The 20510-nt window shown below is 44.5% G+C and overlaps 1 protein-coding gene across 5 annotated transcripts in view; it reads right to left on the bottom strand.

The window, feature by feature from the left end:
- The window catches only part of CIB2 (calcium and integrin binding family member 2), a 53263-nt gene that overhangs the window by 10700 nt on the left and 22053 nt on the right, over positions 1-20510 (bottom strand). For 2 of the 5 annotated variants that reach the window (XM_083587093.1, XM_083587092.1), the window contains exons 2-3: positions 17009-17043; positions 5941-6052 (exon numbers count right to left, since the gene is read on the bottom strand). In XM_083587093.1, the coding sequence (XP_083443219.1) occupies positions 5941-6052; positions 17009-17043 (147 nt within the window). Of the gene's footprint in view, positions 1-5940; positions 6053-12345; positions 12781-16584; positions 16984-17008; positions 17044-20510 lie in introns of those variants that run through there. The other 3 variants (XM_083587096.1, XM_083587095.1, XM_083587094.1) reach the window with 3 other exon arrangements.

Raw genomic sequence — 20510 nt, 5'->3', positions numbered from 1 at the left:
GACATGGTCCCAATGGAGATATATAAGATAAGACCGGATTTCTGGTCACCCATTTTTGCAAAACTGTTTTCATACATTAACAGCTCAGGTCGCATACCAGAAGGGTGGAAGCTGAGTATAATTGCCCCAATATATAAGGAGGAGGAGAAGAGTTTGGATTTGATATCCCGCCTTTCACTCCCTTTAAGGAGTCTCAAAGCGGCTAACATTCTCCTTTCCCTTCCTCCCCCACAACAAACACTCTGTGAGGTGAGTGGGGTGAGAGACTTCAGAGAAGTGTGATGAGCCCAAGGTCACCCAGCAGCTGCATGTGGAGGAGCGGAGACGCGAACCCGGTTCCCCAGATTACGAGACTACCGCTCTTAACCACTACACCACACTGGCTGGTGGTGATAAGAAAAATCCTGCCAATTATAGACCCATTAGTTTGTTAGATATAGCCTCTAAACTATATGCCAGGCTCCTTCTTGGGAGACTGGAAGAATGGGCAGATACAAATAAGGTGATATCTGAAGCCCAGGCAGGTTTCCAAAGAGGGAAATCCACATAGGACCAGTGCTTTCTGCTATGTAAATACATCCATAATTTGAAGCAAAAACTATATGTTGCTTTTATCGATCTAAAGTCAGCTTTCGATACGGTTCCTAGACATGCATTGTGGCAGAAATTAGAAAAGACAAATATAGACCGTCATCTATTATTTCTCATCAAAACATTATATACTGACACATCAATACAAGTAAAGGTGGATCTGGCCGGCCATCTTACTACTAGAATTAAGACCATTACTGGAGTCAAACAGGGATGCATTTTGGTGCCTTTCTTGTTTATTTTTATATTAATGACATGGTTAAAGAACTGGAGGGCCTACGGTTTGCCCCTGTCACAATTCTTGACCAAAAATTCTCAGTCTTAATACATGCTGATGACCTAGTACTTGTATCTAGAACCCAGGTAGGCCTGAGACGGCTGCTTGCGAAATTAAGTTCATATTGCATGAGGAATGCTTTATCTATAAAATGCGATAAGACACAGGTCATTGTATTTGGGAAGCGTCCCAAAAAGCATGTTTGGTACCTGGATGAACACATCATAAACCAAGTAAATACGTTTAAATATCCGGGATTTGTTTATTCAGAAGCAGCATCTTGGAATATACAGCTCTCCAATATTAAATTTGCAAGCCTTTAAATCAGCAAAAGCTATTTTGAAATTCGCTGTTTGTAAAGGTGGAAATCTGCTTAACCCAACTCTATCTGTGTATAAAGCCAAATCAATGGCCCAGATTTTATATGGTGCAGAGGTTTGGGGTACCTCAAAGGTCTCTGGTTTGGAACCCCCACAGAATTATTTTTAAGAGTCCTTTTAGGTTTACCCAGAGACATGCAATCTGCCATGGTCAAGTTGGAGACTCGCATGTTGAGCATAGAGAGCCAAATAAATAAAAGAATCCTCTGCTACTGGTTTAGAATTCAACAGATGGACAACGCTAGGCTACCAAAAAAATGCCCGATTGAGCTCTCAAATGGATTACCCCTTAAAAACTGGGTACATCACGCTGCCCAACTGATGTGCAAATATGACCTCTCAGTGACTGAGATCAAATAACTTCCCTTATATTCCCAGAAAAACATTTTTAAATGAACCATAAGGGCAGTGGCAATTAAAAACAACCTAAACTCTATGTACACATCCACATGCACCCCATTATATTTTAAACTTAGAGAGGCCCATGAACAAACACCTTATTTCAATGAACTGACTTTTGTACAACTTCGGAAAGCTTTTACAGAGTTACGGTTAAATACAATAAACTCTGCTTATAAAGATGGGAGACACAGAGGCATACCAACAAACAAACGTGTTTGCATTAGGAGATGTCCTGAAGTAGAGAACCTTATGCATTATATCTTGCGCTGCCCCTTATATAATGAAGCAAGAGAATGATTTTTAGCACCTATAATGACAAGCTCCCCTGGCCAGAACCCCTCTGACATGATTTTATATCTGCTCGCATACATAGATAAGTATGTGACCTGGCCTGTAGCACTCTTTGCAATCGTCACTAGGAAAATTAGAGCAAATTATATAGTCAAGATAGCCACCAACTGTAAAGGAGATGAATTTATTTGACCCTACCTACAATTTATTTGACCCTACAAGCTAAAGGGACGCGGGTCATGCTGTGGGTTAAACCACAGAGCCTAGGACTTGCCGATCAGAAGGTCAGCGGTTCGAATCCCCGCGATGGGGTGAGCTCCCGTTTTCTCAGCCCCAGCTCCTGCCAACCTAGCAGTTCAAAAGCACGTCAAAGTGCAAGTAGATAAATAGGTACAACTCCGGCGGGAAGGTACACGGCGTTTCCGTGCACTGCTCTGGTTCGCTAGAAGCGGCTTAGTCATGCTGGCCACATGACCCGGAAGCTGTACGCCGGCTCCCTCGGCCAGTAAAGCGAGATAAGCGCCGCAACCCCAGAGTCAGCCACGACTGGACCTAATGGTCAGGGGTCCCTTTACATCAAGATATATTCTATCTTTATCACCAAACTCCGAATATAATTGCATACTGTATTAATTAACATTATTTTTAATATATTAGTGGACATGTGGTGATTTTAGCCTATAAATTTGTTCAAAGTCTTAACCTGTATATTAAGGTACTTCTATAGCTCTGTTTAGAGTAGGTAATGTTTTGATAATATTAATGTTTTAAGTTTTTGTATTAATTCAGCATATTTCCTTTTAACTGTTGAATGATTCTGTGTACATTGCAGTATCCTTTGGCTATGTGCAATAAAACTGACTGACTGACTGACTGACTAGTTGCACAGGTAAAGCTGCAAATGTCAGATGGCTGGAGCCTCTAAGTTAACCGGTGGAAAAGAAGCGTGAAAGTAGAGCTACAAGAATGGATAAGCTTTTCCAGGCTGGGGGCTTGAGGTTACTACCCATGTCCCAGGGCTTCCCCTTCAAGACTTCCCAAGTGGTAGGACCAGGAGCAGCCTGCTAGTGGCACAGGTGCCCCGGGTGAAAGCCCAGTGGTTCATGGGAGATGTACTTTTCAGCACAGCAGGGTAGGGACAGACTTCATTCTCCCCAGGCAACCCCATCCCTACTCTTACTACCACCCAGGACGTCAGGAAGGGAAACAGTGTTTTGGCAAGTAGAGGGGCTGGGAAGGAGTTTGTTCAGAGGGCTAGAGAAAGCAGGCAGGGAGGGCAGCGGGGAGCCGGGATTTTGTGAAGCCTGTCTCGCCAAAGCTTACATCCCAGCCCAAGTTGGAAAAGCAGTGTATCATGGGAAGCTGCCTTCTGCTGACTCAGATAGTTTGCACATCACTCTCAGTCCCGTCTGCGCTGATGGCCACCGTTTTCCAAGGTTTCAGGAAGAAATCTCCTAGTCCTACCTGGAGAAGTTAGGAATTCAACTGGAGACCTTTGGCCTGCAAAGTCTGTGCTCTCTCTCTCCTTCTCCTAGATGGGCTCCCTTCCCAGGCGGATGAGCCCCATCTGCCCCTCACTTCCCTCCACAGCACGGGCAGAAACCGCCTTCTTGACCGTTGGACCCACTCTTGGTCTCATCTACTCAGTCCGCCAGTTCCAGCAACACAGGAAGCTCCCTTATACAAAGTCAGGCCATTGGTCCATCTCCTTCAACACTGTTTACACTGACCGGGAGCAGCTCTTTTGGGTTTTAGGAAGGATATTTCCCTGCCCCTACCTGGAGATGCCTTGCACATGCCAAGAATGTTCCATACTGCTTCCTCTAAAGTGATGCCAATGTGGCCACACAAGGCACATTTCTTTTCTTGCAGTCCCTGTACACAAGTTCCCTGCCAGTCCACCGGGAGGATGGGCCAGGCTGGGACGAAACAGTAAGACATGCCTTTCCATTGCAAAAAGCAGAGCAGAGCCATTTGCCGTCTCCCCCCATGCCCAGGTTGGAACGTGAGCAGCCGCCGTCTGAAGAGTTATTATCTGCACCCAGACATAACATCCTGGGCAAACCAGGACTTCAGCAGCCTCTCTCTCCTTTCCACGCCCCTGCATTACCACCAACTGGTTTCTCTTACAACTGAGTATATTGCCACAGGATCCAGTTACGGTGATGGCAGTTTGAAAAGTGATGAATTAAGGACACTCAGAAGCAGGTAATGAACCTAAATCGTACCGCAGGGCTGCACTCTTATACCAGGGCCCCCCATGCGGTCTGCCAACGAATGTTATCTGGCCCGCAGGTGACCCTACCTAATTTTAATTGAAGTTCAGAGAAAAAATGCCCACAATTTCATTCATTTGGGGGAATCCCCCCCCAAAAAAGTTGAAAGAGTTGGAGAATATTGGGGTGCTCCAATGCATGCAGTGGCTACTCAAGAGGTCTGGATCATACAGTCAGGAACACCTGCATCCTGCTCTCCTGGGCCAAATTCCTCCCCTTCAGAGGGTGATGCCATGGATTCTGAGGAGCTGATGGAGTGGGATGGGGGAAGCAACACTCATGTCTGCTTGTGTGAGTTGCCAACCTGAGCTCCACTTCAAGGTGCGACCCTGAACTTGAACTCCTGCTGAAAACCCTCAACTGGCTGCAACCAGCCACTGGCTGAGTTCCTGAGCCAGGAAGACTCATCTAGACATACTGAGAAATACAAGTAAACACTGTCTTCCAAATGGGGATGGACACGTGGCAGGCACCATGCCATTCATCATGCCAGGAGTTAGGCCACTCTTCTTCAGCCTGCAATAAACCATGGAAACCCTGAGTCCACCTTCCATGTGAAGGCACAGGTTCATACAAGCAGCACCTCCATGACATGCTGGCTTAAGCAGGTGACCACCACCTTGCATAACAAAAATAATACTACTAATAATAATAATAATAGTAATTTGTAGCCCATCCATCTGACTGGGTTGCCCTTCCACAGGAGGCTGTTCCACAGGGTGGGCGCCACTACCAAGAAGGCCCTCTGCCTGCTTCCCTGCAACCTCACTTCTTGCAGTGAGGGAACCGCCAGAAGATCCTTGGAGGTGGACCTCAGTGTCTAGGCTCCATATTGTATGTTGTGATCTCCCATTTTGCAATCTGATGAATTGGTACCTTTTTCTCCCCTCCATCTTCCTTTGTTCCATACTGAGCATAGAAATATATCATATGGCAACTGATCATCCCAAAGCTTCCTTCAAAATGTGAAGCGTTAAAATTAACTCATCTGTTGACTCAACCCAAGAATTTAGACTCCTGTATATAATGTCTTGAGTGGTCGATCACCCTGTGCATATATGAAGTTACAAGGCCATGGATATGATGTAAAGTAATCCTCAAGGTTGTGAGCAGGTCAAAGCAACCAAACTGCAATGGCTCGAGAATAGACTCTGGATGAAGTCGGGGATTGCCCTGGGAATCTATGGAAGAAGGGAGGCAGGTGGTATACCCATATAGCCAAATATGAAAACATTTTTAAAAAGAAAGAAGCTGAATTTACATGGAAGTGAGGAACCGACCTAAGCAAAGAAACGAAGCTCACAAGAAGTGCCTGGCTCTTGAGTCAGGTCAAAGGCCTGTCTAGTCTCTCATGCAGTTTTCACAGTTGTCAGCAGGTGGCCCTGAGAAGCCTACAAACAGGACCTGAGGACAACAGCCCTCTCCCCATTGGTGACTCCCAGGAAGAATGGAGGAATGGAGATAGTGCGGTGAGGAGGAGGCACAGCACATTTCCCCCCTCAAAAAGTTGGGCACCAGTTTGTTAAGGTTTGCTGGGGGTTGTAATTCTGTGAAGGTGAAAACTGCAGTGCCTGGAATTTTTTGAGAGAAAGAATCTGTTTCAAATCTGCTTTAAATGTATGGTGTGTACGCAGCCTTATAGCCAAAGTCAGTCCCCCCCGTCAAAGATTTTATGGGGTTGGGCTGCAGAAGAATGGCAGAATGGAGACATGAAAAGTAATACCTTTAGCTCTGGCATGTTCACTATAAGCTGCATAGGTAGTTTAACATCTGGATTCTTCGTATAGTCCATAGGTACCATGTTTGGTGCCAGTTCGTGGTAGCGGCCGTGCAACCTGTAAACAAGCACACAGACACAAACAGAACAACACACAGAAGAGGCTGTAAGGAACTGTTTCCATTCCACAGTGCAGACAGACTCAGGCAGACATGCTGCTCTAAAGCCCTCTTTTATTGCAAACAAAATAGGCTGGGGATTGAGCTGCTGAGTCTTCCTCTCAAAGCAATTTCAGCTTAGCCCAAGACCAGGTTGCATGTTATACTGATCATCTCTGCAGAAGGTCTGATTGTTGAACTAGAGCAACGCTAGCAATGCATCCTCAAGAAGTCCCCGCTAGGAAAATGTACTAATAGCACTGCTTATTCTTCCAAGAGATGCTCACTTTTCTTGCAACCAAATCAGAAATAAGTTGCTGATTAATGGCACCACATATCTCTAGGGGGGTTGCTGCTTTTGGGGGGGGGGAATTACTGTTTAATAGACCATGAGACAATTCCAGACCATGGTTTAGAACCTGCAAGAGGATAGGCAGGAGTCTTGAAACAGTACACCTTCCTTTCCCCATTTCCATAATTTGAATTCCTAATTAGGTCAGGAACAATTTGGGACACATTCTTTAAAGAGAAACTTTCAAGTCTAGCCTTTCGTTGTTATTGGCAAATAAATTTCTGGCAATCTGCAGATACCCCAATTGTGGTTTGTTCTAATTCCACACTAAACTGTGGAAAAGGAATGGGACAAAGGGAAGTGTGGAGGAGCCCTGAGTGCAGATGACCCCTCAACCAGACAAGGGTGTCCCCTGTCCCTATTACTATTTATCTTGGTGTTGGAAATTCTGAATAGGAAAATAAGGAATGATTAAGTTATAAGAGGTATAGTATTAGGGAAAAAATCTTATAAATTGAGAGCTTACGCCGATGACCTTATCATTACTATGGAAAACCCCAAAGAAAGTTTACCAAAAGTGATTGAGGTGATAAAAGAATTTGGATAGGTGGCCGGTTTTAAAATTAACTGTAAAAAAAAAAAGTTAGTTAAAAATATAGGGCCAGAGGAAAAGAACGAATTTCAAAAAATTACTGGATTACAGGTGAAGAAGAAAGTCAAGTACTTAGGGATTTGGCTAATGGCAAAGAATATCAACCTATATCAGGATAATTCTGTAAAAACTTGGACTGAGCTAAAAAGAAATTTGGAAATTTGGGGTGGACTACATCTTTCTTTTTGGGGAAGAATCTCCACAATTAAGATGAATGTCCTTCCGAAAATGATTTTTTTCCTTCCAGACTATTCCGGTGTTAGGGGGAATGCGCTGCTTTAAGGACTGGCAAAGAGACATTTCAAAATTCACATGGCAAGGGAAAAGACCTAGGATTAAGCATGAACTATTAATTGATGTTAAGGAGAGATCACAAATTGTATCACAATGCAGCATGCCTATCTTGGATCCGTGAATGGGTAGTACTGCAAAACACAGACTTGTTGGACATAGAGGGGTTTGACAGCCATTATGGTTGGCACACATACTTGGCTTATGACAAGGTAAAAGTCCACAAGGGTTTCTTGAATCATATGATAAGAAAACCCCTTTACAAAGTATGGACTAAATATAAAGATTTACTCGAACTGAAAACCCCTTGGTAGCTTTCCCCTATAGAAGCTTTTGCAGTTAGGAAAAAAAATATGAAAAAGAACTGGGCAACTTATAAAACCTTGCTGGAAGAAAAAATTAATAAATAAAGCCTAAAGAAATTTGAGGAGATCCGAACACAACTAACTGATTGGCTCCAATATTCTCAACGTAATGAAATATTTAGAAAAGACAAACAAAGGGGTTTTGCAGCAGAGTTATCAAGATAAGAGAAAGATTTAATCCAGTTGAAATAAAAACTATTATCCAAGATGTATAAACTCCTCCTTGATTGGAAAGTCAAGAAGGAGAAGGTAAAATCAGTTATGGTTCGATTGGCCCAGGATTTTGGCTATAATATCCAAATGGATGTGTGGGAAAGACTCTGGAAGGTAGACATAAAATTCACTGCATGTTATAACCTGAAAGAAAATCTGATGAAAATGTTTTACCGATGGTACCTGACTCCAGCCAAATTAGCCAAAATGTATTAAAAAAATTGAATGTTTGCTGGAGGTTTAAGAAGTCAGAAGGTACAATGCTACATATGTGGTGGAACTGTGTGAAAGTTAGAGAATTCTGGGACATTATATATAATGAACTTTAAAAAAATCTTTAAATGTTCATTCAAAAAAACCCCCAGAAACCTTCCTGTTGGGAATCATGTATAATGAGATCCCCAAAAAAATTAGAAGAATTTTCATGTATGCAACAACGGCAGCTAGAATTTCGATAGCAAAAAATTAGAAAGGAGAAGTGATACCCACCAAATTAGACTGGCAGGTGAAGATGATAGAATATATAGAACTAGCCAAAATGACAGGAAGTTTAAGAGATGATTCAAAACAAAGATTAAATAAAGAATGGAATGTCTTTAAAGAATATTTACAGATACATTGTAAAAATGTAAACGCTTTGATGAGTCTAGACTGAACCTTGCAGGACAATATGGAACACTAATAAATAAAGTGATAATTAAAATTAAGAAATGATAATACAAAGTGTGAAATCGAAAATGAAGCCTAGAAAACATTGTGGAATGAACGGAAATCAAAGGAACATGTGATTTTGGGGGGGGGTTGTTCTTTGGTATTGTTACTGCATTGTTTTGTTTTGTTTTTATTGTTCGTTTGCTTTTAAAGTATTGTTTCGATAAAGTACCGTATTTTTCGCTCCATAAGACGCACTTTTTTCTTCCTAAAAAGTAAGGGAAAATGTCTGTGCGTCTTATGGAGCGAATGTGTGGTCCCTGGAGCCGAATTGCCCAGGGGCAAAAAGCAGATCGTGCTTTTTTTTTCTTCTTCTTCTTTTTTTGAAAGAGGGAAGTGGATGTCGAAACAAAGCTGCTGATCGTTTGCCGATCGGGGAGAGAGATAAGGGACGCTAGAGATAAAGGAGTCTGCCTGGGAGGGGGAAGGTAAGGACAGCAAACGTGCAAAGTGGGGAAACAGGAAGACTAAAGCAATAAGGAGAGAAATTAGAAGAAAAGGGGGGGCAAAAAACTGCTCCAGCTATGGAAAAGACCCTAAGGCAAACAAGAGGGAAGGGAAGGTTGAAAGGAAACAGCTAATCGGTGGGATCAGAAGAGAGATAAGGGATGCTAGCGGAGGCTGCCTGGGAGGGGGGAGGTAAAAACCCATGGATCCTCAGGATTTTTACATTGGGTCACCTCAAATTCACCATCAGATCACATAACATGTCCATGGCTATAGCCTGCACCAAAAAAATCACGCACCCACTGTTGCCTTGGGCCGCAATGGAGCAAAAACGTGGTTACAAAGTATGGATCCACATGGATCCTCAGGATTTTTGCATTAGGTCACCCCAAATTCACCATCAGATCACATGCCCACAGCATGAACCACAAAAATCATACATCTACTGTTTCATTCAGAATATTTTTTTTCTTGTCTTCCTCCTCTAAAAACTAGGTGCATCTTATGGTCAGCGAAAAATACAGTGTTAGAGAGAGAGAGAGAGAGAGAAGATGATCCCTCTGCCTACCCAGACAGGAAGTCCCTATCCCACTGTCAGTAGCTAACTTAAGTTCCATTCTGCCTCTTGATTGGTTGCTAGTCTTTCCAGCTCTCACTGGTTGCCAGGGAACCAGGAGGTGGACCCAGGGCCTGCTCATCTCAGCTGGTGCATATTGGGACTGGTAGGGTGAAAGGCAGGGAGACCAACAGCAGGTGGCGCCAGAGCCAATGCAGGTGAAGCCAGCACCTGACGGGTTGTAAGAAACAAGTCAGGCAGGTGGGGGGATGGCTGCAGTTGGCAGGGCAGTGCCCTCTTTGCTAGGCTGTAAGGCCAACTCTAGCCGGCTGTGCAGACCTCTGTCACCTTTCTGACAAGAACTTCCCAGGAGGCAAACTGCTGGGAATGGAAGATAAAAGCTGGTAATAGCTCATTGATTAGGAAGGCTTGAGTGGCCATTAGGCCATGAGAGATTCTGAGCATCTCATTATGTCTCCTCCACAACAATGCCAGTCGATTCTGGCCTGCAGAAGAGATTGCAAACCAGGAATGTGCATGGACAGGGGCGGGGTACATATCTCACCATTTCCAGAGCCTCGGATTTGAGGAGGATCCTTTCCTTCCCCCTGATGCACCCCCACCAAAAAAGGAAACATCAAACCCTGAGACGTGAACCAAACAGTGTTTATGAGATTTAGTAGAAAACTGCTCCAGCATACATTTTGCAGTGCTCGATGCATTTTCTGCATCTGTTTTCCTCACTGGTGATGGGATTTTCTCATTTTCAATGAGAACATATAGTCTTACATTCCTAAAATGTGCCTGAGGCCCTCTTTCTCCCACCCAATACTGCTGAACAGCCACACTGTGCCAAGAAACAGAGGGGACATTTATCATATGTGGTGGTCATGCAGAGCAGCTAAAGAATCTGGTGAGATTATTTATAATGTGATAAAAAATGTTTAAAAGTTCATTCCCAAAAAGACCAGAGGCGTTTCTCTTAGGAATAATTGAGTCAGATGTTCCTAAGAACTACTGTATAAGAATTTATTTCACTATGCAACAACTGCAACTCGAATTGTATATGCCCAAAAGTAGAGGGAGGGAGCAGTCCCAATGAGAGAGGAATGCTGAAAACGATGAGTTGGTGAGTCTAACCAGCAGAATAAGAGAGCAAGATAAAAGAGGATTTAAAGAGGATTAGAAAAATGTTTGTAGAATATATGAAGAACTACTGTAAACAGGTAAAAACGTTAGCAGGTTTAGAATAAATTCAGCAGTACAAAATACGCAGAAATGAAACGAGAAACGAGACAATACGGAGTAATAATCATATGCAGTAGTAAAAGATATTAGAACCCACGGAAAGGAGGAAGGGAAGTCAATGTTCATTTTTTTAAAAGATTGCAAGGTTATATTAAAATTGTAATGATGTAACAATATAAATAAAAAAATAAAAATTTAAAAAACAAGAACACCACCACTGTGGGAAGTATCCTGATATTGTAAGGTTATTACTGATTTTTTTTTTACTTGTAAGCTGCTTCAGAAGAATTTGCTACCTTCTAAAAGTGGGATAATGGTTCTGATAAGAAATTTTATTTACACATTTTTTTCAAACTCAGAAGTGATGGATTTCAATTTTCTCTGCATATTAGTTTGTAAGATTTTTCTCTTCCCACCCCACAAATTTAGGACACATGAGCAGAATCCTTTTGACTTTCTGAAATCCCAAAGTCCTTCTGGGATTCAACTGGAGCAGAAGCAAAGGGATGCCAGGAACTCGGAGCAATGATGAGGTGGAGCTGAGGGATTCCACTCAGACCTATCCAATCCCTGCTCTGTCCAGACGAGCAGCTTTGAATGTGAGGGGAGAAGGGGCCAGGTGAGGTGGAGACACAGAAACTGGGCAGCTATCCAGGATAAATATCACATTCAGCCAATGGATGGGTGGGCCATGTTCAGTCAGCAATTTGCCAGCTGACTGAACATTCCATTTTCATTTGTGATGCTTCTGCAGGAGAGCAAAAGCGCATTCCTGGGCACCTGGATTTGCTGAATTGGGTTTCTTGTCCTGAAGCCTAAAGGGAGAATTTTTTTTAAAAAAACAGATGGGCTGGGAAATGAGTAGGCATTATGGGGGGGGGGGGGGAGACATGTGATGGAGAGAAATGATGGCTTGTGGGTTTTATTTTTAAAAATAAAAATAAAAATTATGGGCTGAAGCTTTGGACACCACAGCAACTCAAGTTAACTGTGCCCACTTTGCATACAAAAGGGTCTCAAGCTGAATGTCTGGCATCTCCAGTTAAAGAACTGGGTCTCAGGGCTGGGAAGGGAGGTTTGCCAGAGACTGGGTGCCAGCTGGATCAGACCAGCCTTCCCCAGGGCTCAGTGGTAGAGCATCTGCCTTGCAAGCAGAAGGTCCCGGGTTCAACCTCCACCCCTCCATGCAGGGTGCAGAGGGACTCCTACCAGAATCCTTGGAGAGCTGCTGCCAGTCAGTGTAGAGAAATACTAGGCTAGAGGGGCAGGAGGGGAGCCCCAAGAAGCCTCTGGCTGGTGAGGAGACCCCTCCCCCCCCCAGCCTGGAGGTCCCTTCAGAGCTTCCTCGGAAACTCCTGTGATGGACAGCAATCAAGCTTGGCTCTTCTCAAGATATCCCTGGGACACCAAAAACCATAAATAACACAGAAATGGGGGAAAGGCTATGGCCAGACAATATCTGATGTCATAAAATTTACCTGTGTCCAGGGGCGTAGGAAGGGGGCGGGGGGCGCCCCGGGTGCCATCATGGAGAGGGTGACAAATGATCAAGGAACAATTACTGCCCTACTAGGGTGGTTCATAAAAAACTTTTTTTAAAAAAAAGTCCCTGCTCCAAAGGTCTTATCTTAGTACACTAGGGATTATATAGCTATATGTGAAATTCCATGCATATCAGTTAATATTTCGACCCTCCTCCACGAAAATAGCTGTTTACTTGGTTGTTTCCTTATGTCATGAAGGCTGAAATTTTCATTCAGTGGAGCAGGGTAAGATATTAACTGATCTGCAAGAAATTATATAGCTATATAATCCCTAGTTTAGTAAAATAAGACCTTTGGAGCAGGCATTTTTTTAAAAAAAAGTTTTTTATGACCCGTCCTACTGCCCCACCCTCTGCTGGGCTTCCCGGGTCCTGGAAAGTCGGCCTATGTGAAGAAAATGAGACTCCGCCAAGTAGACTAGGCCTTGCCTTGCCTTCGCCCCGCCCCCTGCACACAGCCGATTGGCCAGCTGGATTGGGGGCGGGGCGAAGGTAAGGCAAGGGCTAGTCTACTCGGCCTCCTTTTCTTCCCCTAGGCCGACTTTCCGGGCTGCCGAGGAGGCCTGCCAAGGCCGCTGCCTGTCCTGCGCACCCCCTTCGGGCCCAACCCCCCCCTCCGAAAAACCTTTGCTGCCCCCAAAAGTGGAGCGTGTGGGACAATGGCAGCGCTGCCGCCCCGTTTTGCCCGCGTGTGGCGCCAGGAGGAGCAGCTCAGCGCCACCCTGGGTGCTCGGCAGGCCGGCCTCCCCTTTGCCCCCAGCCTCCCCTGCGTGAAGCTAGGACCCCCCCCCCCAAAAAAAAAGCAGTTGTGTAATTAAAAGAAGATGAGAAAAAGCAGCAAAGCTATTCTGTGGCTAATTGACCAATTAGGGTCTATTAATGAAGTTCACACTTTTGACAACCAGTCTGATGCTTTTGCAGAAAAATATTCCTAGACACAAGACTTCTATTTTTTATTTCATAAGCCCTTTCAGTCTCCCATCTCAAGGCTAAGTACAGCAAACTGTACATTCCCACCCCTCTCCCCAAGGCTGGATTTTATTTACTTTTGTGTGCTGGTGTATCTGTGTCTCCCTTGTATCTATTAGGGACTATTCTCTTGCCTTTCCTTTGATATCTATGCTACTGATTACTTCTGCTGTTTTAATTTTAGAGAAAGTTTTTAATTTAAAAAGGATCTGAACTATAGAATAACAGTGGTAACAATACATTGAAGACAAGTAAATCTTTTGGGGAGGGTGGTCCCAGAGCCCTAGCGCCCCCACCCCAAAGAGGATCAAATGGGCTGACTTTGGCACTCTTTTGTCCTCCCCTCCCCCAAGGTCTTTCTATCTGCGCTGGCTCCCTGCCTGTTACGTTACATGCGAGGAAACCCATGTGGGGTTCCTCTCTGTGTAAAGCCTAAACACAATCCATCCTGTAGATTTAAGTATCTGTCCACAGTCGGCTACTTGTTATCAGAGGCGCAGAATCCATATTCCTTTGTAAGAAAATATGAAATAACGTAAAACCATTTTTGAAGGCAAAATTTTTTAAAAAAATCAATGGGTAGGGGGGTGACAAGAAATTTTCTGCACCAGGTACCACCTGACCTTCCTACGCCTCTGCCTGTGGCCTTCCAAAAAATCCAAAGCTGAAGCAATTCTCCTTAGGAGTAATTTCATGTTGTGACAGACAGACCCAGAACCAATTAGCTGGCTCAGTGGAAAGCAACGTGGCCCCCTCCGTGAATCCATAGGCGGGAGGGTGTTGCATCTCTCAGAGGCCAAGTCCCGAGGTGCTATGTGCTCCCATGGATGTTGTGCCCCATACACTTTCAGAGATCCATGCTCCAACTGGGATGCCTGCTGAGCTACCCTGAAAAGCCTGCTTTTTATCTCCATCTATTGCCAGTTACTAATGGGATCTTGGAGCACATTTCTTTCTTTCTTTCTTTCTTTCTTTCTTTCTTGCTGTGGACAAGCATCAATCATATTCCCTCATTAAAGGTTTTCTTCAAATTATCATTGAAAGAAGAAGGAGACAGGCAAAAATCCATTAGCCGGGAGAGGCTCCCAGATTTAATTATTCCACTCTCTTCAACATTTTTACAGGAAGGAGAAGGTGGAACTGGGCCATGGAGCCTGACCCTAGGTCCTTTGGGAAAGGGCAAGGTGGGGAGTTGTCATCTTGGAATGAAAGTCCACCCCTGGCTACTCATCACGGCTGCAGTTAATCTCAAGATTTTGAATACCAGTAGATGATGAGCAGCCATGAAAGAGAGAAGTTGTTCAGGGTGCAGAACCTCCTTCAGTCCAAGGGCCACATTTCCACATGGGAAAGTTTTCAGGGGCCAGAGGCAAAAGCAGACAGAGCAATGGGTGCAACTCTCACCTTTGCACAGGCTGCTGCATGCCAGCCACACAAAAGCCAGAGGTTCAGAAGAGCATTAAGAGCTCTGCTGGATCAGGCCAATAGCCCATCTACTCCAACCTCCTGTTCTCAAAGTGACTACCCAGATGCCTGTAGGAAACTCGCAAGCAAGAACCCATCCCAGTGTGAGAATACTCCCCCCCCCCCATGGTTTCCAGCAACTGGCATTCAAAAGCAGGGCAGAGAAATAAAAGCATACACGCACCACACACAGCCTCTTTAAAATGATGAATTAGGTTAATCTCACACCTGCCAAACAAAGAATGAAATTCTAGCACTCTTTCAAAGAGACTTGGCAGGGGAATGGAAGCATCTTTTGGAGGCAAAGAAAACCTTGGAGAAACAAGAGGTCCGGTTTCAACAGAACACCAGTTTGGGAAGGATGGGGGGTTTGGCTGAGCCATGCAAAGATACAGCATACCTAGCAGACAGAAAATGTTGGCTGTTCCTAAGGGGAAATATTTGTGAGGAAGGGTCAGCCAGGCAGGGCATCAATAAACCAACGGAGACTGTACCCATTAGCACAGTTCCCTTATTCCACCCTCCAGTGCCTGCCTGACACATTCTCTTCTCCTCAGACTATTATGTTCTTTGTGGGAACTGAAAGTCCTGCAGCCTTGGCTGGACAGAGAATTATCATTCATTTTTATTTTACCTTTTAGGTACACTGAACACAGAAGTGACACCTGTTTTTGCTGAAATGAATACATATAATTCTAGGGAGGGTCTACACTAGCTGGCACTGCTGTAAGTGCCACATAAAACCCTTCTGCACCTGCAAGAAATTGATCTCTGGGTGTGGCAGCACCTACTCTGTGGAACTCCCTGCCCATTGACATCAGGCAAGTGCCTTCACTGTACTTTTTTCAGTGTCTGCTGAAAACATTTGTGATGAGACCAGCCTGAAAGCAGGAAGACATGACATTTCTTCTGGTATGGGAAACATCTGTAAAAGGGAGCAGAGACTCCTTGTCTGGGTCATCATCATCTGAGCGTGTTCATTGATCGGCATCTCAGGAGGCTCTCAGCTAGGAGGGCAGGAGCAACCCTGGCCTGAGTTCTTGGACAGCAGCTGACAGCCAGAGTAGACAACACTGGGCTAAATGGTAGGAAAGCCAGACAGTGCCTGGAAGCAGGACAATCACTCCATTGTAGAAAGTGTGGTTTGTATGGGCCCTGCTTCATAGATCCCTGGAATCTCCACAATAGATAAGGCAGGAGGTGATAGGAAAGACCTCTGCCAGAGCCCTGGAAAGGGCACAGCTAGCTGGGCCTCATCCACTCTTAGCTTTGCTCCGTGTTTCTGGGCACACGCCCAGGCTTTCCAGGTCCGTCTCCAAGCAGGGTGTTTGTTTGTCCCAGCACTTTCCCCAGAAAAACCCACATTTTACCGCTGAATTGGAGCAACCAGCTATCAGGTTCTGAGAATTGCTGCTTGCTCCAATTCAGCAGCAAAACACAGGTTTTCCAAGGGAAAGCACCAGGACAAAACAAAGTGCTCGGAGCTGGGCCTGGGAAGCCTGGATGGACTTGTGCCTTGAGGGCCCCCAGCAAAGGCCTGTGCAGATGAGTCCTCAGCAGAGACAACAATGGTCCAGATCAGGCAGACCAAGGCGGTGGCCGCTAGATGGTGCCAGGCAGCAGCTTGCCCTCACTGGGATCATCTTCTCCCTCTTAAACCAAACCGATAAGAACGCAAGAACATGCAAACAGCCTGCTAGATCAGGCCTAGGACCCATCTAACCCAGCATCCCGTTCTCACAGTGGCAGATGTCTGTGGGAAACTGGCAAGCACAAAAGCCCTCTCCCTGCAGTTTCTCGCAACTGGTATTCAAAGGCATCGCTGCAGAGGCAGAGCATGGCCATCCTGGCTAGCAGACATCCATAGCCCTCTCCTCCGTCATGAATTGGTGCAATCCTCTTTAAAGCCATCCAGGTTGGTGGCCATCGCTGCCTCCTGTGGCAGGGAGTTCCATAGTTTAACTGGACTGCATGAAGAAGTCCTTTATTTTATCTTGCTTCACTTGCGTGGTTTCTATATCACCAAGCATTACATCTCAGTACACAAACCCTTTCTTCTAAAAAGGAATCTGAACTTCCTGAATTCCTTCCACTGGGAATGATGTGAGCACCACCACCAGCCCCAGCACAAATTAGCAGAGCAGAAGGAAGTGTGATCTGCTTACCGAAGGATTTCCTTTCGTGTGAAGAAAGTGCAATCCTGCAAATGAGACAAAAAGAGAAAGGAAACATGGTGTTTTCATTGGGAAGGTGGTAAGAAAAGTATTGATTGATTTGAGAGGGTGGTGGTGATAATTTCATTTATGAATCGCTTCCTGTGTGGCATCCAAAAACAGCTGGCATATAGAAAACATTTAAAACAATGGAATCTGTAAGAACAATTAGAAAACAATTACATATAGAGAAACAACAGCACAATTATGTTCTGTGTTTAAGAAAATGCTTTATTCTCTTGCTAACTATGCTGTTTTAAATGTGTATTCTACATTTGACCTCCTTTAGTAATGTCTTATTTTGAAAACTTTAAGATAATAAAAAAAGTTTGCTGCATAAAATGTCTTGTTTTGAAATCTTTAAGATAAAAAAGATAATGGAGCAAGCTTTTTCCAGCTCTGAAGGGCAGGAGTCAAACAAGACAGTAGATTTCGACTAAACATCAGGAAGAACTTTCTGACAGTAATTGCTGTTCAGCAATGGAATGGTCTCCTTCGGGAGGTTGTGGACTCTCCTTCCTTGGAGGTTTTTAAGCAGAGGTTGGGTGGCCATCTGCCAGGGATGCTTTCTGGCTGAGAGGACCCTTGGGGGTCTCTTCAATCTCTATAATTCTATGATTCTATGATTTTACAATATTTTACTTTTTTGTTAATTATGTTGCTTTGAGTTTATATTTCATGTTTGATCTTCTTCTGTAATGTTTAATTCTAAAAATTTGATGTTTTAATGTTGATTGCAAACTACTTTGAGGTATTAATGTTAAAAATATAAAGTGGTATAGAAATAAAATGAATAAGAAATAATAATTAAATAAAAACAGCAGGGATAAAGCTCTCTATTTAGAAGAAGAACATATTCAGTAGTTGCCAAAAAGACAAGACTCTAAGAACATGAGCAGAGCATCTGCTGGATCTGGCTGTTAGTTTCTGTTTGCCACTGTGCAGTGCTTTGAGTCACAAGACTCTGTTTACATTCCAGAGACATTCCAGGCTGTTGGAAGTCTCACGGGAGACGGGAGACGGATGTGACGTTACTGGTTTCCTGTTCCTTTTTTTTTTTCAGTTGCTCTCTGCTTTCACAGAGAGAGGATGTGTTTTCTGTCTGCGTAGTTAGGAAAATAAAACTCTTTGCAATGTAGCCATAAATCTCATCACTTCCGCATGCTGCTTTGATTCTCTGAGTAATGGGGAATGTGCCTGGAGCCTTATCAAAGGCTCAGGTCGTTAATCACGTCGGAGGCGATTCCGGAGGAGCTCGGCCAATCGCAGGTTCCAACATTTTTGGTTATGGGCCCAGAAGAACGGAATGCAGCTTATCTTCTCTGCATGTCAAGAAGATTGATGAGAGGTATGTGCTCTTGCCCCGGGAAGCCTGCCAGTCCCTTTGAACTCTAGCCAAAGCACTGACCAATTGTGGCAGAAGCTCAGGGGCATGCAAAGGCCTCAAGAAGGGTGCTTTTGGAATGCAGCTGCTTGTAAACAGACAGAGCCTGCTTCAAAATGACACAGAAGGCTAATGCCAGAATAATGGAGGCCCTTCAAAATGCGATGGCAATTCCAAAGCTCACAAAGAGGAATTATCAGGACTGGGTGCAGTATGCAGAAGCTCTGCTAAGAAAAGAGGGTCTATTTAATGTGATAACAGATGCCCCGCCCCCCCCCCAGCTCCAGTTACCGAAGCATGGGAGGCTAAGGATTCCAAAGCAAGGGGAACTCTGACGCTGATTGTGTCCCCTGAAGAGCTATGTCTTTTGCGTGACAAGGCCTCAGCCAGAGAGATGTGGGACAGTCTCCAACAGTCACATTTAAGAACAGAGGCGGGAGCTTCTTTGTACTTTTATGCCAGGTTGCATGATATGGCACTTGTTGATGGAGCAGATGTACGTGCTCACCTCATGGAAATACAGAATCTCAGGCATGAGTTGCAACAGCGTGGAATCACCTTTCCAGAGGCTGTGTATTCCTTCATGGTTCTACATTCTTTGGGTTCAAGCTGGGAAGTGATTGCCAGCCAGCTTGCTGTTTTGCCTACTACTCAGCTAACGGTAGCGCATATTACTGCTGTGGTGTTGAATGAAGCAGATTGGCATAGTGCTAGCTGTATCATCAAGGGGGAGTCCTCACAGACGTCATCCCAGAATACAGTGCAACCACTAGATGGTGCCAAAGCTTTGAAGGCAGTGAAATGCTACTCGTGTGAACGACTTGGCCACATGAAGAGGGAGTACAAACATCCCAAGGCCAAGACAACAGAGCAGCGCAGAGAAAGCTCAACGCGTGGAAAAGGCAAAGGCAAAGGGCCAATGTCCAGGACAACGCAACACAAGGCTATGGTCTCACGCTTCACTCCAAAGGTCCAGAAGACGTCTAGATCTTTCTTCATCGTTGACTCGGGAGCGACCCAGCACGTCTGCAAAGACAAACACCTGTCCGTGTCCTTTACTCCGCAGGAAGGTGCGATTCACGAAGTGGATGACCACACGATCTCCAGTCAAGGCTATGGAACGGTTGTTCTTCACAGCTTGGGTGCATCGATACGCAACATTCTTTTTGTTCTGGATGCTGCACACAGAGCTTTCCAATCCTTAACAATAGGATTGTTGACTTGTCTGCTTAGCAAATTCGTGCTAACTACAATGTCAGGTCTTGAACATCTGGCAATGAAGTTTAGTTTGCCTAGCACACTTCTGTACAGTGTAGTGTCAGAAAATGCTTCTTCAGTATCATCTACCTGATAACCTGTTGTCATTGGTGTGTCTACAGGGTTAGCATCCATCAGGCTTAGTTTGGTTAACACATCAGCAATTTTCTGTGACTGGTGTACTAAAATATTGTTGTTGTTTAGTCGTTTAGTCGTGTCCGACTCTTCGTGACCCCATGGACCAGAGCACGCCAGGCACTCCTGTCTTCCGCTGCCTCCCGCAGTTTGGTCAGACTCATGTTTGTAGCTTCAAGAACACTGTCTAACCATCTCGTCCTCTGTCGTCCCCTTCTCCTTGTGCCCTCAATCTTTCCCAACATCAGGGTCTTTTCCAGGGAGTCTTCTCTTCTCATGAGGTGGCCAAAGTATTGGAGCCTCAGCTTCACGATCTGTCCTTCCAGTGAGCACTCAGGGCTGATTTCCTTAAGAACGCTATTTGAAAGGCACTATGCATTACAGACAGAGATTTAACAATCAGAAGTCTGATGGTCTTGAGATATTTGCTGATGCAAGTTTTGGAAGTGACACTACAGACAGGAAAAGCATGTCTGGAGTTTGCTATATGTACAACCAGGGTCTATTTGATTGGTTGTGCAAGAAGCAAACAACAGCAAGCTTAAGTTCTTGTGAAGCTGAACTGAATGCACTGTCTTATTCACTTGTGGATTGTGAATGGTTGTTACAATTGTTTAAAGTCATGAGAATTCCTGTAAAGTGTCCAATCCAAGTTTATCAGGACAACAAAGCATGTTT

Source organism: Podarcis filfolensis (assembly GCF_964270895.1).
Source record: "Podarcis filfolensis genome assembly, chromosome: 14".
Classification (NCBI taxonomy): domain Eukaryota; kingdom Metazoa; phylum Chordata; class Lepidosauria; order Squamata; family Lacertidae; genus Podarcis; species Podarcis filfolensis.
Note: the sequence above shows the minus strand (reverse complement) of the source record. Positions and strands in the feature narration are given on the sequence as shown.